General features: G+C 40.5%; 1 protein-coding gene across 1 annotated transcript in view; it reads right to left on the bottom strand.

Annotated features, from left to right (window-relative positions):
* The window catches only part of LOC140464359 (myosin-16-like), a 74601-nt gene that overhangs the window by 20205 nt on the left and 36885 nt on the right, over nucleotides 1–17511 (bottom strand). The window contains exons 21-32 of the mRNA XM_072559318.1: nucleotides 17351–17432; nucleotides 15981–16154; nucleotides 12514–12741; nucleotides 11458–11562; nucleotides 10057–10143; nucleotides 8587–8732; nucleotides 7438–7528; nucleotides 6736–6792; nucleotides 4911–4997; nucleotides 3067–3312; nucleotides 1618–1735; nucleotides 111–238 (exon numbers count right to left, since the gene is read on the bottom strand). Of these exons, the coding sequence (XP_072415419.1) occupies nucleotides 111–238; nucleotides 1618–1735; nucleotides 3067–3312; nucleotides 4911–4997; nucleotides 6736–6792; nucleotides 7438–7528; nucleotides 8587–8732; nucleotides 10057–10143; nucleotides 11458–11562; nucleotides 12514–12741; nucleotides 15981–16154; nucleotides 17351–17432 (1549 nt within the window). The remainder of the gene's footprint in view (nucleotides 1–110; nucleotides 239–1617; nucleotides 1736–3066; nucleotides 3313–4910; nucleotides 4998–6735; nucleotides 6793–7437; nucleotides 7529–8586; nucleotides 8733–10056; nucleotides 10144–11457; nucleotides 11563–12513; nucleotides 12742–15980; nucleotides 16155–17350; nucleotides 17433–17511) is intronic.

Genomic DNA, 17511 nt, shown 5'->3' with positions numbered 1-17511 from the left:
TTGTAAAGTACCACAAATATAATTACTTATCTTTAGTAACTTATACATTTTCCTTGGAATCAAATCTTTGAGTTTTTTTTGGTTGTGGTTATAAAAAAACCATATCTCACCCTTGTCTCCTCTTCCAGTTGCCTCTTCAGGTCTTCAACTTGAGAGGACAGGCTAGTTTTGATCCTGATCAGCTGGTTCAGTTTACTCTGGGCTTCCTCAAAAGCACGGCTCAGCTCACTGTTCTCAGCTGATTAAGAGAAATTTCCAAACGAATGATTAGTCAGGATATTGAAGCTTTTATCAAGCTAACTTCATTACATTGTCACTGAGGTGTTCTGCTTTCACTCAAGGCCAAAAGTTGCAAAGTCTACAGGGGAATGCAGAGTATGTTTTCATAAGAAGCCTACGTCTGCTATTTAAATTTGAAATAAATATCAGCATCGGGAACAAGGAAGAGGCAGTTGTTTAGCCCACTGAGCTGCTGGGTTATTGTGCAGATGTTTCGTTACCATGCTGGGTAACATCATCAGTACGACTTATGTGAAGTGCTGTTGCTCTGTCCCATTTGTTTTTTGTGTGGTTTGGTCTGTTGGGTTGAGTGTCACTTCCGGGTCTTCTCTGCAGCGTTTGTACACTGGGTCTATCTCTGTGTGTTTGTTGATGGCCTTTTTGGTTGAAAACTAAGCTTCCAAGAACTGTCTGGCATGTCTCTGGTTAGCTCACCCTAGAATGGTTACTTTGTCATAATCAAATTGATGGCCCTCTTGGTCTGTGTGTACCAAGATGAGGAAGAGTGGATCATGTTGTTTAGTTGCGAAGTTCAACCAAAATGGCCAACAACAACCACACAGACCCAGTGTAGAAACGCTGAAGAGAAGACCCGAACTGAGACTCACCCCAACAGATGAACCACATAAAAACCAAGTAGGACAGAACAACAGTGCTTCATGGGAGTTGCACTGACGATGTTACCCAGCATGGTAACAAAACATCTGCACGATAACCCAGCAGCTCGGCGTCCTAACCAACTACTTCTCCTACAACCCAAGCTACAGATCTTCACAAAAACAAGGAAAAATGTGTTAAGTTTGATCAACAGCAATTTTGTGTCTTAGTTCTTCTAGGCCAGGAAAATTTGGCCAACAAGTCCCAGAATACACAAATCTTGCCATATCAATGTTGATGAGAACTGAGCAGTAAAGAGCTCACTGATTACTTGGAAATCACAAAACGATAAGATAGAGTGTTGTAAAAGCACAGCCCATCGTCTGGACTGGAAACTGACCCAGGACAAAACAGGCTGAAAGAAATAGGTAGGTAAGCTGTCAAAAATAATTTGTAGGTACATTCAATTCAATTCACCAGGCTCAATCTGGAAAGAAAGATGTTCAGGCTGAATCCCATTTTATTTTACTGTACTATCATTACTTTCTGATTGATTTTACTTGAAGGTCAATCATTTCAGATCAATGCATTATTAGCGCTCATGAGAACATCTTATCTTGTAACATATCCAACTTCTACTTTAGCACCATGAAAATTAAGACATATTATTTTATATTTTGAAAGTGTAAATGATTAGTTTAGAATCTAAAATGGGGTGACAACATATAAGCTATGTAGTACCTGACAGCCTTGTCTTCACTGTGTTGGCTTCAGTCATGTTTCTTTCCATTTCAGCGTACTTGGAATTGGCCTCTGCTAAGTTGTCTTCCAACTTACGAACATGCATTTCAGCATTCAACTGCACCCAGAGAAAAGAAATGCTTATATATCACTGAATATATGAATAGGATATGTTTTCCTATGAAGGGCTTTTGCCCGAAACATCGATTTTCCTGCTCCTCTGATGCTGCCTGACCTGCTGTGCTTTTCCAGCACCACTCTAATCTTGACTATGTTTTCCTACCATTGACTAGGCTCTACCCCACCCAAGTCCTTCTATCAACAACACAATCTGATCTGTTAACAAAGTGTGCTATCTGTGGCTCAGGTGATAGTCCACATGCCTCTGAATCTCTGGGTCTTCAGTACAGGGCATGAGTGCAAAAATCAATGCTAACCTTAGGGAATACTGCGCATTGGAGGGGCTATTTCCTAGATTAGACGTTAAATCAAGGCCTCATCTACCTGCTGGGTGAACTTATGGAAATGTTTCAAGGAAGATCAGCTGAGTCATTCCTGACCAATATGTATCAGCATTACTGAAAATGGGTTATCTGGCTATTACTGCATTGCTGTTTGTGGGGGTTTGCTGCAGGGAAATTAGCTGCCACTTTTCTCACATGCCAATAGTCACATTACTTCAAAGCCTGCCTAGGGTGTATGTTGCAATGCTTTTGTATTGCAATAATGACCACATTTCAAGAAATAAAGTACTTAAGTAAAGCATGTCCTGGGATTGCTGAAGTCACAACAGAAATGGAAATTCTTTCCTTTACTCAAAGGTTTTGTCGATAACTAGATAAAAGGTTGGATCCCAGCCTATTGAGTCTGTGACTACTCACACTGAAAATAAAGAAGTTTTATGATGCCTCAGTTTACATCCTTGGTTCTGCCACGAACATATCTGTCACTCCTTTTGATACAGTTAGATGACAGATCATATGAATAGTCCATTGTCTTAGCTTCTTCTCTCCATTCCAGTTAAAAACCCTTAAAATGACAGCTAACCCTGTACATACTGACTGCAAAGAGGTATGTTTTAAAAAATGAGAATTCAGAGAGTCTATCCCTACTTGCTATCATCACGAAGGACGTACTGATGGAGTTCAACCAAAGTTTGCTGTAAAGTTCTCTTCCTGACAAGGCATGTCAGCCCCAAGCTGATGTGAACTAACCCCAAGGCGATATGACAGTTCACTTACCATCAGCACAGCTGAGATCTTCTCTGAACTTGATCAAGAATTGAGGTCAAGAGTCAAATCGAAGGCAGCTTAATGTTGTATTTATTCCATGATTCATACCTGAGAGCATGGTAACCTATTCTAACCATATGTCCTACCCTTGCAGCCAGCAGACAAGTTGTTTTGCCAGTTTAGGTCAGAATTCTTTTTGTTGCCCTTGTTCCATTACCTTGGATTTCTGCAGGGCTTCTGCATTGGTGCTGAGGTCATCGATCTCAGCTTTCATGACTTGCTTGTCCTTCTCGAGTTTAGCTTTGACTCTCTGCAAGCCCTCCATCTGCTCTGTCAGCTCAGCCAAGGAGTCAGTGTGCTTCTTTCGCAGCGCAGAAGCTGTGGCCTCAGATTGCAGGGCAGATTCTTCCAGCTCTCGTCGCAATTTCAGAAGCTCTGCTTCCCGCTTCCTGTTTAGCTCAATCTATGAACATGAAGGAAGAATAACTTGTGACAGATTTGTATCTGCAACTTCAGTCTCATTGTTAAAGAACAAATAATTTTATTGGATTGTCTTCTGCTGATATGCTAAATATGAACACTGTTACTCATTGGGACTTTAACACGTTGGCATTTGTGTAAATTAATAGGAACATTTGAATTTCGAAAAAAACTTAAATTATTCTAATTCTTATTGCTAGTACAACATTCGCCTGTACCTGTGTTTTTGTTTTTGCTGCTGTTTACCTATTATTTACTATCTATGCTACTTAACTCTGTGATCTGCTTGTATTGTTCACAAGACAAAGCTTTTCACTGTGTCTCAGGATATGTGACAAGAAGCTCAATTCAATTCAATAGAACATAGAACAGCACAGCACAAGAACAGGCCCTTTGGCCTACATGTTGTGTCGAGCATGACATCAAGTTAAACTAATCCCTTCTGCTTGCCCACAGTCCATGTCCCTTCATTCCTTGCTTATTCATGTGCTTATCCAAAAGACCCTTAAACACCCCTATCATATCTGCATCCATCACCACCCCCTTGGCAGTGCATTCCAGACTCCTACCATTCTCCATTTAAAAATCCTGCTCCTCACATCTCCTTTGAACTTTCTCCCTCTTACCTTATATGCATCACCTTAAATGCTAAGGGAAAGTACAAAGTTAAAAATCACACAACACCAGCTTATAGTCCAACAGGTTTAATTGGAAGCACACTAGCTTTCGGAGCGATGCTCCTTCATCAGGTGATTGTGGAGGGCTCGATCGTAACACAGAATTTATAGGAAAAATTTGCAGTGTGATGTAACTGAAATTATACATTGAAAAATTGATTGTCTGTTAAGCCTTTCATCTGTTAGAATACAGTGATTATTTCACTTCTTTCACGTGTAAATCACAAAACCCTTTTTTTTAATACAACTTTAGAATGCAACTTTAAAAAAAAGAGTTTTGTGATTTACACATGAAAGGAGTGAAACTATCACTGTATTCTAACAGATGAAAGGCTTAACAGACAATCAATTTTTCAATGTATAATTTCAGTTACATCACACTGCAAATTTTTCCTATAAATTCTGTGTTACGATCGAGCCCTCCACAATCACCTGATGAAGGAGCATCGCTCCGAAAGCTAGTGTGCTTCCAATTAAACCTGTTGGACTATAACCTGGTGTTGTGTGATTTTTAACTTTGTACACCCCAGTCCAACACCGGCATCTCCAAATCATAAGGGAAAGTAAGCTTGCACATTAAATTGCAGAAAATACATTAACAGAATCATTCAGCCCAGAATGGAGCCTTTTAGTCCATTATGTGTATTGACAGCCCCTTGAAAGAGGTAAATAATTAGTCCCATTCAACCTACTTCTTCCCCATTATATTGAAAATCGTTTCAAGTATTTATCTTAATTTGTTTTTGAAAGCAATTATTGAATCTGCTATTATCCAGTATATTCCACATCATATAATTCACAGTGAAAACAAAACATTCTTCATCTCCTGTCTGGTTCTCTTGCCATACCAGAACAGAGAGAAGAGGTTTGGTGTCACAGACCTGTCATTGAAAGGTGAAGCTACCTGAGAGACTGTGGCCCCACCGGCTTCCTCCAGTCTGTCACTGAGTTCTTCCAGTTCACGGGAATATTCAGCTCGTTGTTTCTCAACCTACACGGTTTGGAAATGGAGTTTTAATAATAAAGTAATCTCACTTACAACAAATCAAATCCACACATCGCACCGGGGTAAAAATATCCGAAGGCATTCCCAGAAGTGTTTGCAAGCAGAATTTGACAGCTCTGAGGTGGCCTCAAGAAATTACTTGAAAGGAATGGAGCATGATTGAGAGGTGGTGAGATCTAGAGAGAGATCTCTGTAAATGTGAGATTTAGACAGGGAATTCTAAAGCTTAGGGTCAAAGCCGTTAAAAGCTTTTAATGAGTAGCAATTAAAAATATGGTATGCAAAAGGTCAGAATTAGAAGAATAGAGAAATCCCCTATGGGTTGTAGGGATGGAGGAAATTGGGGAGATAGGGAAAGATGAGACCAGGAGAGACTTGAAAACAAAGCTGAGGATTTTGAAATTGAGGTTTAAACTGGGATCTGATTTAGATGTGTGAGCACTAGGCTGATAGATGTGAGGGTGGACTTGTTTACCAATGACTGAGGGACAGTGAACACAAAGCATTACATTCACCATTCAGCCATCACAGTTCAGATGTTACATAAGTACTTTTGGTTGTTCCAAGTGGCTATCTTAGAGTTCCTTCCACCACCTTGTAATGGGGACAGAGGAAGCTGAGACAGTGTATTATGATATCCTTTATTCCAACTCATCTAATGATTAAATGTAAAAGAAAATTCATAGATGCCGACAATAAAAGGATAATAAATAAATAAATAAATGCCACTGGTGAGTTTAACTGCTCCAGTGACTTGCATGGACTTTATCTTTAACAAGCGATGTTTGTTTTTCATGATTTTTAATCATGTCAATGAGAAATAGGATTAGGTTTTAATAGAATGATTCCTGCACTACCTGTTCTCACTCTTCTCCTTTGGTTGATGTAGGTTTACCTCAAAGCAATTCTCATTGATCTTTCCAACCCACCCCCTCAATATTCCAATCTCTAAATTGTTTTGTCCTTTCAAAGCAAGATTTAGATATTTTTAAATCTTTTCAGTCTAATCCCTCTTTTATATTTTACTGTATTTTGCAAATTCCTTCTTTCATTACTCTGTCATTCTCTCCTCCACAAAGACATTCCTGCCTCTCCTCTTTGGCTATTCACCCTTAGGCTTCCCTGTTGCTTGCCATTCATAGACTCAGAGTCATACAACACAAAAGTAGACCCTTTGCCCCAACTTGTCCATGCCCACAAGGTTTCTTGGTCACCTCTTGAAAAAACTCAATTATGTTTGCGAGACACCATTTCTCACACACAAAGCTCTTTTTGTATTTCCCTCTATTGGATGTTGTGTATCTTCCTGACCTCCCCACCATTCCCAGTTTTCCGAGTCACCATCTCACCTAACAGCTACACATTATGCTTTCAACAGCAGCCAGTTTCTTTCTTCAGCATCTCCAGGAGAGCTGATGCTCTCTCCATCTTTGTAAAGGTCTCAATATCCAGATTAAGACCTCTGCACACAGTTGTGTTCTTCACCTGCCCCTTGACCTCTGATACCATTTTCTGAACCCACTTGATAGTTTACAACAGTTTACCTATAACTTGAAGCAGGAGGAATCATGAAGTATTCCATATGCATAGAAATTAGGAAACTGATTACACTTTGGGGAAGGTACAAATGCTTTAACTTGAGTTGATCATGGATATTACAGATTGATTGCCTCCAGCAATGGACACCTTGCATTAATTACATATTTGATATTGTTTTACAAACCTTGGCTCTCATGGCACGCTCTCCCTCGAGTTCCTCTTCCAGTTCTTCAATTCTGGACTGTAGATACAAACACCTGCATTACCATTCAAAACCTTTCTATCTCAGTTTGCTAAGTATTGCAACGTTGCATTAATATTCTACATAAGAATACGTATTTAACCAGGGTACATTAACACAAACATGAAGAAATTCAAAATGACTTTTATTTCAAAATCATATCACCAAAGTGAACACATTAAATACTAACCTGAAGAAAATAATGTGACTTTGTTGGACTCAGTATTCACATTTACATGTTGCTTTCAAAGCCATGAAGTAACAAAAGAGGAAGCATGACCTACTTTAAAGTAACCCAGAATAGATATTGGTAGAAATTACTCTTAAAAACAAATGAAAGCATTAATTAGTGTCTTTGGGGGTAATAATGTGTGACGAGTAAAAATGTTGTGGTTGAGTTTATATTTTACTTGGAATGGCGTGATTTGGATTCAACAGTACTCAGAGCAGCAACATCAATCTATGAAGACTTGTGTTGGGCAGATGTAAAACCAAATCCAAGTGAGTTTTAAATTACCCCTTCCACCTATTAATCAAGTTAATCAACCAATTGTATAAAAGTGTTGCTGTTGTTCAAGTTCAAACATCTAGAAAGTGCTTTTCAAAGAACGGTGTCACAAATAGAGTCTTTAGCCCATTCTCTACCTGATGCTCTTTAAGTTTTCTGTGCAGTGTGGAATTCAGAGACTGCTCATCTTCCCACTTGGAGTTCAGGGAATTAATCTCCATTTCTTTTCTGCAAGAATCAAAAGAGGTGTAAAATTCCAGTGAAGGCTGCAACAGATGAAATAGGGGTCCAGAACAAAAAAAAAGTGAAAACATGAAATCCTGACTGGATTCAAACAGCTTCTGTAAGTTAATGATTAGAATTGTTTACATGCCCACAGGATGGATTTTTCTTTTGACAATTCTTTCATTCCTCAATGCAGCTGACTGTGTTGCAGACTAAACAACTGTATGAATTAATAAAAACAAGAAATGATATTGTTGCTATCAGGTCAGCAAATGGTTTACAAAAATATTAACCATTTCTGAGGTTTTTTTGAGATTTATTTCTTGTTATTAATGTTGCTAGAGGAACGCTTTTTAAACAATTACCACATTATCATTGCAGTCAAATATTCATCCATATTGTACAGCGGGAATTCACCAAGGTTCCATCAACTGTGCTTTCTAAAGCCTCTTCTGTATAGAGGGACAAGGGCAGCAGATATATGAGAACATCACTACCTCCATGTTGGCCTCCAAGCTACACACAATCCTAACTGGGATTAATAGTATGTCTGACACTAATAGAAAAATATAAAAAGTCATAGTTCTTGCTCAGACTGAGCTCAAGAAGGAAATTTCCCGAATTTGTTCCCTTCAAAGTAGTCAACACTCTATGTTTACAGAAAATACTTATGCAACAATTTGCATTTATATAGCACCTCTCAGTCTGGCAAAGAATTCCAAGTCTCTTAACAGGAGCATGATCAATAAAAGTCAAGAAGTGTAGTGCTGGAAAAGCACAGCCGGTCAAGCTGCATCCGAGGAGCAGGAGAGTCGATGTTTAAAGCATAAGCTGTTCATTAGTAATCCATCGATATGCTCGAAACGTCGACTCTCCTGCTCCTTGGATGCTGCCTGACCGGCCATGCTTTTTCAGCACCACATGTTTTGACTCTGATCTCCAGCATCTGCAGTTCTCACTTTCTCCTACATGATCAAGAAAACTCTGATAGCAAGCTACAGAGGAGATATCACGATACTGGATCTATACATTGATTGAAAGCTGCAAACTAAGCCACCTACTTCTTGAGAACCTCCTCGAGATCAATCTTTGCTCTTTCCATCTCATTCAGATTTTCAATTGTCATCTTCAGGTCTCCCTCAGCCTTTCGCCGAGCTTTCTCTACCTCAGTCCTGATCTTCTTCTCCTGGCTCCAGTTATCCTCCAGCTGTTATATGTTTAAAAAATGGTCAAGTGTTTGACTACAATCATTTGCCCACACAACTGACTATGTTCCAAGTCAAAGACAGAGAGATGCATCAACATCACATTGTTTTGGGGGTGTTTCCCAACCATGGGTAGAATCTGGTTGAGGTGTTGGTGGGAGTCTCATCAGCCAGCTAGAGAGCCGTTGAGAGATCCATGTCGCCTCTGCAAGGGAAGACCCACTGTACCCCATACACCAATCAGGCAGGGACAAGGCAACTAGCAGGGGCCTTCACCTGCATTTAAAACAACTAGGCTGAATAATCTACCAGGACAAAGCTGCTAGCCAGTCAGAGGCCTGCAGTTCTTACACTTGGCATCACCATGGACAAGGCTGTGTGTGCTGCCAGACGTGCACCCAGGAGTGGAGGGAGCTGAAGAGTGAGTTTACAGTTTGACCCATTGGCAGGCTATATCAACAGGTCTATCTGCAGTTGAGTTATTCCCAATGATGATCTGAGGGTCTTATGTGGTCCTTAATTAGCCATTAAACATGTGAATTGGTGGCAGCACAAAAAAGTCGACCATGAGCTTTTCAGCCCCTCTGCTTAATTCCAGTGGAGATGAGGAGTTAGTAGGATTCAGGTGGACACCACCTCAAGCTAATAAGTGCTCTTCTGCCTCAAAGCTTGTTACTGTCAGGAGCTGAAAACTCTGCTCCAAGCATCTGAGAAGTGGGCACAGGTATTTGCCCAAGATATTGTATGTCCAACCTCAAGCAAGTAGACTCGACCTGCACGGGTATGCTCTACTTACTGAGCTTCATACACCCCCTAGTTGCCAAGCCAGTAGTACACTTGGGCACTGACTTGCGACAAACTACTTGGTATTGAAAGGAAAGAATTCCATCTCCTAGTAGCAGTTCAATTTCTATGGTTCCTATTATGAGTTTTCCATCAATGAGTTCTTATTTCAAAATCACTGAAGAAAATCTCAAACTCCTTTCTCAAGGAAGTTACTGTGTTGTTTGCCAAAGGTCAGGAAGTGCAAACTGCTGCCCACGAACTGTGCGTGAAAACCTGAGAAATTCCATTCTGTTCTCATTATAAGTCCATTTTAACATCACAGATCAGTACATTTAGGAATAGCTGTTTTTCCCTCTGTTGCCTTATTGATGAATACATCCTAAATCAGACTACTTAGAACTGTATACATCCACATCAACGGGAACATGAATTGAAACTTTAAGGACCCTCAAAATGCACTCATGTGGCCAATGGAGATGACAAGCTTGGACAACCATGGTCTAAGCAATCATACTTTTTTCAAATATCTTAACTAGTTACCTCTTGGATCTGGGAGTTGAGTTTTCCATTGGTCTTGGTGAGGTGATTGACTTTTTCTTCTTCAGACTGAAGATCATCTAATGTTTTCTGGAATAATAAATCAAGACAAAACTCATTATCTGATCGTTGATAATTCCAGTTACTTATGCTCTGATAAGAAATGTAAGTAGATAGATTTAGTAGAGATTTGCTTTATGCTTTCATAGCAAGTAGCAAGACTAGCATTTGTTGCTCATCTCCAACTGTTTCTTGAATGACAACAATCCATGTGGTGTTGGGACACTCATCATGCTCTTAATTATAAATCATGTTGTTATCACAGAGTTTAAAATGTGAATGTTCTTCAACCAAACAAAATAGACAATAAATGCTGCTGATGATGGCACCGTTGTCATCATTAATATTCAGTTGATTCAATTATGTAGGTATTTGTGTTCCATCACTTCTGTGAAAAGCATTGTCAGTTGTTGTATCCATCTAAGCAGATGTGTGTGAACATCATACTCTGATAATTCATTGAAAACCATCAGTCAGAACTAATGACAATCACATCAGTTTAGTGGTGATTTTAATTCTGAGATGAGGGTGTGATAATTTCACAAGTGTGGGCTCTATGAACTGCAGTCACTTAGCTTAATTCTGCAAAGTTGATCAGTGCATTGAGTATAGGAGTTTGGAGGTCATGTTGCAGCTGTACAGGACATTGGTTAGGCCACTTTTTCAATACAGCATTCAGTTCTGATCTCACTGCTTTAGAAAAGATGTTATGAAACTTGAAAGGGTTCAGAAATGACTGACATGAATGTTGCCAGGATTGGATGGTTTGAACTATAGGGAGAGTCTGAATAGGCTGGGGCTATTTTCCCTGGAGTATTAGTGGTTGAGGGAAGATCTTCTGGAGGTTTATAAAATCATGAGGGGCATGGATAGGGTGAGTAGACCAATGTCTTTTCCCCATGGTAGGGGAGTCCAGAGTTTGAGGGCATAGGTTTAAGGTGAGGGGGGAAAGATTTAAAAAGTTCCTAAGAGGTAACTTTTTCATGCAGAGGGTGTGTGCATGTATGGAATGAGCTGCCAAAGGAGATGATGGAGGCTGGGACAATTACCACATTTAAAAGGCATCTGGTTGGGTACCTTAAGGGTTGAGAGGGATATGGGCCAAATGCTGGCAAATCGGGCTAGATCAGGTTGGGATATCTGGTCGGCATAGATGAATTGGACCAAAGGGTCTGTTTCTGTGCTGGGCATCTCTATGACTCAATGATTTGTGAAGTAACTGAACCATATTTCGCCATGAACGAACTGAGTTCAAAGCAGTGACAATGCCTTGAAACTAGGAGACAGTAAATGGTTGTTAGCAATGGCGGGGTTAGGGCTGAAGTTCTGCAGACTCCTACTGACCTGGTGAAGTTCATCCAAGGCTCTTTTCTCCTTTTGCAGCTTAGTGATGGTATCATCTCGCTGATTGAGGTCTTGGGTCAGCGAGCGCACCTTGTTATCGAGAGCCTGGTGGGATTTAAGAAAAATTGATGATACTATTAAACTGCACGGGCAAATGTATTTGTATGTGTATGTGAGCACATACACGAACTGCTGCTTAAGACTGGGGAATTTTCTTGGCAGGCATATTGTTTGAACTGGGCTTTGGTCCAGGTCAAGCACAGTAGCCCCCAAATTCTCAGTTGTCCTAACTGGGGTTAAAGTTGAAGACTCAATCAGCTCTGCTGTTTTGCTACAATTGAGAGGTTCCTGTGACTTCTCTGACCCTCATACTGTTTGAATCTGGTAAGCCTGAAGAGCTCATTGATAAGAAGCTGTTTCGTTCCAGTCTGCTTGTATAAGGTCATATTAGTCTCCCAGTTCTATACCTATGGCAGGTCTATAACAGTATTATCTTTTGTCCCAGCTCTGTATGCCACTCAATGAGACAAAGTTCATATACTAACTTGAAAGATTGTCTTGAGGGTGTTAGGTGCTGCGGAGGCCCTGGTTTCTTAGCTGTCCAGAGTTCATGCACTACCCACAGGAAAGATAAAATTTCCATGTTCCCTAGGAGGAACTCTTCTGTAAGTTATATAAATTCAGAGAAATTTCCATCTTGTTCCTTGCAAACTTGGAATGGTAGTGGGAAGGTGAAAACACCAGTTTAGGTGGACTCTCACCAAGTTTTGGACTTTGCTGAGCTGTCAGATTGGGGTCTGGCTTATGCCTTAAGCTCCTGCCCAAAAGAGCTGATAGATCAGTGAGCACGTGCAGAGAGTAGTGAAGAAAGGCTCCTCCTCCTACACAAGTCCAGTGATAGCCTGGATGTTAGTGGAACCCGAAAGGGGAAATAAGGTCTTAAATGAATTGGAGATGAGTAGGCATTTATACGTCATCACAGTTTAAATGTTAGGTCTTCAGTTTTGCTTTATTTATTGCAAAGGAAATAATCAGGCAGGTAAATTTTCACAATACCTGCTTCTCTTTCTCAGTTTTTACAAGTGTTGTCTCCAGACCCTCGAGGTCCAGTTTCAGGTCAGACAATTCTGCCTCAAGCTTTCTCTTGTGATTTGCAAGGCTAATGCTGGAGTTCTCCTCCTCCTCAAGCCGTTCCTTCATATCTGAGATCTGATTTTCAAATTCCATCTTTGTCCTCATGAGTTGAGTCAGACGTTCTTCGAGATCAGCCATGTTTTCTTGCTCCTGCGGAAGAGGGTAAGGGAAATTAAGGTGATTTTCTGAGGATGGTTTTAAAGCCATTTGCTGAACGTGATAATGTCATTGAATCGTGCAGTTATTCTGTGTTTGTGCTGGTTGCTTGAAATAGTTTTTCAAAGAGGACCCAAATCTATGTTCTTCCTTTATAACCTGTAATTTGAAAGCTGCCATTGAGTCTGCTTCTGCAACCCCCTTCAAACAGGGCATTCCACATTTGAAAAGTTGCTGATTTAAAACTCTTCTTTTAACAGAATACCTTTTAATAATTAATATGTTATCCTGTAACAGGACATGGAGTGAAAGTGTCCCTTCAGACATAGAAGAAGCGTTTGTTAAATTGTATTCAGTGCTAAATTAGCAGTGTCAGTGCAACTCTGAATATTTGTTAAAATTATCAAGTACAATTAGTGCTTTATTAATTAACGATGCATGTAGTTTTATTGTAATGCCTGCATTTTGTGCGTTTTATTTCTGAAGTTAAACAGAATTGCAGATAGGTGAGGCCACATGGGAAGATAGGCCACGCGGGCTACTTGGCCTGGCTGATATTGTTGTAGCCTCAACTCTACCTTCTTGTCTGCCCATCACACCCTTGACCCCCTCGCCTATCAAAAATCTAATTCACCTTGAAATAAATTCAATGTCCCAACCTCCTGTGATTTCTGAGGGAGAGAATTCCACAGATTAGCGATCACTCAGAGAAATGAATTTCTCCTTATTTCTATTTTAAAAGAGAGAGCTGTTATTTTTACCTCTCCCCTAAATCCAGTATCCTCTGGTATGTTTTCAGATTCTAACTCCGCTGGTATCCACTGTGATTGTACCCACCAGATACATTTGAATTACACTGCTGAGAAAAGGCCTTTGATAAGGTGCCACACGGGAGGCTGCTGAGCAAGGTGAGGGCCCATGGTGTTCGAGGTGAGCTACTGGGGTGGATTGAGGATTGGCTGTCTGACAGAAGTCAGAGAGTTGGGATAAAAGGTTCTTTTTCAGAATGGCAGCCGGTGACAAGCGGTGTCCCGCAGGGTTCAGTGTTGGGGCCACAGCTGTTCGCATTATATATTAATGATCTCGATGGAGGGACTGGGGAAATTCTAGCAAAGTTTGCAGATGATACGAAGTTAGGTGGACAGGCAGGTAGTACTGAGGAAGTGGGAGGCTGCAGAAGGATCTAGACAGTTTGGGAGAGTGGTCCAGAAAATGGCTGATGGAATTCAACGTGAACAAATGCGAGGTCTTGCACTTTGGAAAAAAGAATAAAAGCACAGACTACTTTCTAAACGGTGAGAAAATTCGTAAAGCCAAAGTACAAAGGGATCTGGGAGTGCTAGTCGAGGATTCTCTAAAGGTCAACATGCAGGTTGAGTCTGTGATTAAGAAAGTGAATGCAATGTTGTCACTTATCTCAAGAGGGTTGGAATATAAAAGCACCATTGTGCTTCTGAAACTTTATAAAGCTCTGGTTAGGCCCCGTTTGGAGTACTGTGTCCAGTTTTGGTCCCCACACCTCAGGAAGGACATACTGGCACTGGAACGTGTCCAGCGGAGATTCACACGGATGATCCCTGGAATGGTAGGTCTAACATATGAGGAACGGCTGAGGATCCTGGGATTGTATTCATTGGAGTTTAGAAGATTAAGGGGAGACTTAATAGAGACGTACAAGATAATACATGGCTTGGAAAGGGTGGATGCTAGGAAATTGTTTCCGTTAGGTGAGGAGACTAGGACCCGTGGGCACAGCCTTAGAATTAGAGGGGGTAAATTCGGAACAGAAATGCGGAGACATTTCTTCAGCCAGAGAGTGGTGGGCCTGTGGAATTCATTGCCGCAGAGTGCAGTGGAAGCCGGGACACTAGATGTCTTCAAGGCAGAGATTGATAGATTCTTGTTGTCTCGGGGAATTAAGGGCTACGGGGAGAATGCGGGTAAGTGGAGTTGAAGTGCCCATCAGCCATGATTGAATGGCAGAGTGGACTCAATGGGCCGAATGGCCTTACTTCCACTCCTCTGTCTTATGGTCTTATGGTCTTATTTTATCAATGCCTTTTGTCTTGCACTCCTCAGGACAATTCACAAGAATATAAATTCAAGGGGAGAATTAACATTTACACTGCAAGAAAGGTGGCTATGGATTGGTTGGCAAGTGGTTAATGCTTGCCAACTTAACAGCACATTCCTTTCATGCAGTATAAGTTTTTGATTTTTGACTTGAATTTTTATTCTTGTGCAAGATCCTGATGAGTGCAAGACAAAATTCTTTGACAAAGTATGTCTTTTTTCAGCAATACATATTCTGTATTACTAAACAATTACTGATACCTGGTGGGGAAGGAGAACCACACAAAATCTTCAGTGCAAGTGAGACTCAGACTTGATAAGCAGAATAGGTCTATTCCATGGTAGTTGCAATATGACTCCTTCATTAGCCCTAAGATTATATTTAAGAGTATGCATAAATTACAAATAACAACGTTGACTTACCACTTTGAAACAACAACTGATAATGAGAATCCACCAAAATTAGTAACCTTTACCAAAAAAACTGTGTCCCACGATCTTATACTCAACAACCACCTGAGGGAGCAGCGCTCTGAAAGCTAGTGCTTCCAAATAAACCTGTTGGGCTATAATCTGGTGTTGTGTGATTTTTAACTTTGTACACACCAGTTCAACACCAGCACCTCCAAGTCATGACCAAAATTTATATCCTGATGGGTGGAGCTTGTTTCATAATGATAGGTAAACCTTTCAAGTATTAATCATCTGACACAACATCTTTCACAAAAGAAAATATTCTCTCATCTAAACCCCTCTGGATCTCAATTGTTCCAATAAGATTACCTTTATTCTTCTAAACTAATATGGGTACAGTCCCAAACTGTTCATTCTCTCTTCATAGCCATTCATTCCAGAAATGAGTCAAGTACATCTTCTCAAAACTACTTCTATATGACTGATGACTGTTTCCTTTATCAACCATGGCTCAGTGATTAGCATTGTTGCCTTCAAGCCAGAAGGCTATACTTCAGTGTTGAGAACCCGAATCTGTCACATCAGAGCAGGACTGAGGGAATGCAGCACTTTCCCTTTTAGTTGAGCCAAAAGTCAAACCAAAGTTAACACTATACAGATACTAAAGCAGAATCAGCTAGTTCTGAACAATTTTGTGATTGTTATATCAAGACAGTAATGATCTAGTTTAGTTGCAGATTACTTACAGCCTGAACTTGCAGTAAGAGGTCATTCTTTTCCTGTGAGAGAGTTGCTGTCTTCTCCTCGAGTTCCTTGACACGGTTAAGGAGATCATTGGTCTGTGCCATCGCAGCTCTCAGTTCTTCCTCTTTCTGCTTCATTTCATCCTCCTGACGGGCCACGTTCAACAAAGGCTTAACCTACAAACAAAAGGACATCATCAATATGATATCCAAAAATGTAGAAGGCAGGTCGTTTTCAAGAGATCATCTTTAATATAGCTAAACATCATCCAAAGAAAATAGATAGAAACACAGTCTCATTTTTAACAAATATTTCGAAGTACACATGTTTATTCAACAGTAGCAGGTACAACTACAATATTTAAAAGACATATATAAATATATGAAAAGGAGAAAGTGAGGACTGTAGATGTTGGAGATCAGAGTTGAAGAGTGTGGTGCTGGAAAATCAGGCAGCATCCAAGGAGTAGGAGAATCGATATTTCATGCATAAACCCTTCATTATGAATGTATGAATAGGAAAGGTTTAGAGGGATATGGGCCAAATATAGGCAAATGGAACTGGTTCATTTTAGGATACCTGGTTAGCACGGACGAGCCTGTCTGAAGGGTCTGTCCTGCGTTGCATGACTCTATACATAAAGTCCTTTATATGGAAGCTATCTACAAGAATGTAGGGGACTTGGACAAAGACATGAGCATGGAATCTGACCTGACCATTCAGTGCCCTACTGGGGAAGAACTGCACTAAGAGGTTCCATCCTTCAGATTAGCACCAGAGGAGTTCTTCATCTCAGAAAGTATCACAACCCAAATTGATCTGATTGTCACTTGACAATAATCCACCTGCATTTCCAGCAGAGGTAATCAGTGACTGTTTGGGAGCAGTATCCTATATCTCTATCCTAAACCAGAGGCATTCAAACAAATGACAGTATTCTTACTTCCTCCTTTCCTGACAGAAACTAAGCTTCCTTTCACTGAGAAATTAAATCTAGTCTCTCCTGCTCAGGCTAAGATCATCAGAAGTCTGTTTAAGGTGAGAGGAGAAGCACTTAAGAAGGACGTGAGAGGCAACGTTTTTACATAGAGAGTGGTTCGTGTGCAGAATGAACTTCCAAACAAAGTCGTGGATGCAGGTGCAGTTACAACATTTAAAAGATATTTGTATAAGGACATGAATAAGAAAGTTGGAGGGATATGGGCCAAGCACAGGCAGGTGGGACTAGATCAGTTTTGGACTCTGGTTGGCATGGACTGGTTGGACCGAATGGTCGACTGTATTTCCATGCTATATGACTCTGTGACTCTTGAGACTCCTTACAATGGGATGATTAGATGGTAGAGAACAGCATAGCTTTTGTAATAAATACCTTAGTGTAAAGCTTCCACCAGCCCCAATAACGTAGTTGCAGGAATTTGCGGACATTGCGCTGAATAACAATTAATGCCATTCTGAAAATGATAAGAGAGGAAGAAAGGTACATCTTAGCAACAGATAAGAAACAGCCACCTCCTCTTTAGTGATTACAAT

This window comes from Chiloscyllium punctatum, chromosome 40, assembly GCF_047496795.1.
Source record: "Chiloscyllium punctatum isolate Juve2018m chromosome 40, sChiPun1.3, whole genome shotgun sequence".
Lineage (NCBI taxonomy): Eukaryota > Metazoa > Chordata > Chondrichthyes > Orectolobiformes > Hemiscylliidae > Chiloscyllium > Chiloscyllium punctatum.
Note: the sequence above shows the minus strand (reverse complement) of the source record. Positions and strands in the feature narration are given on the sequence as shown.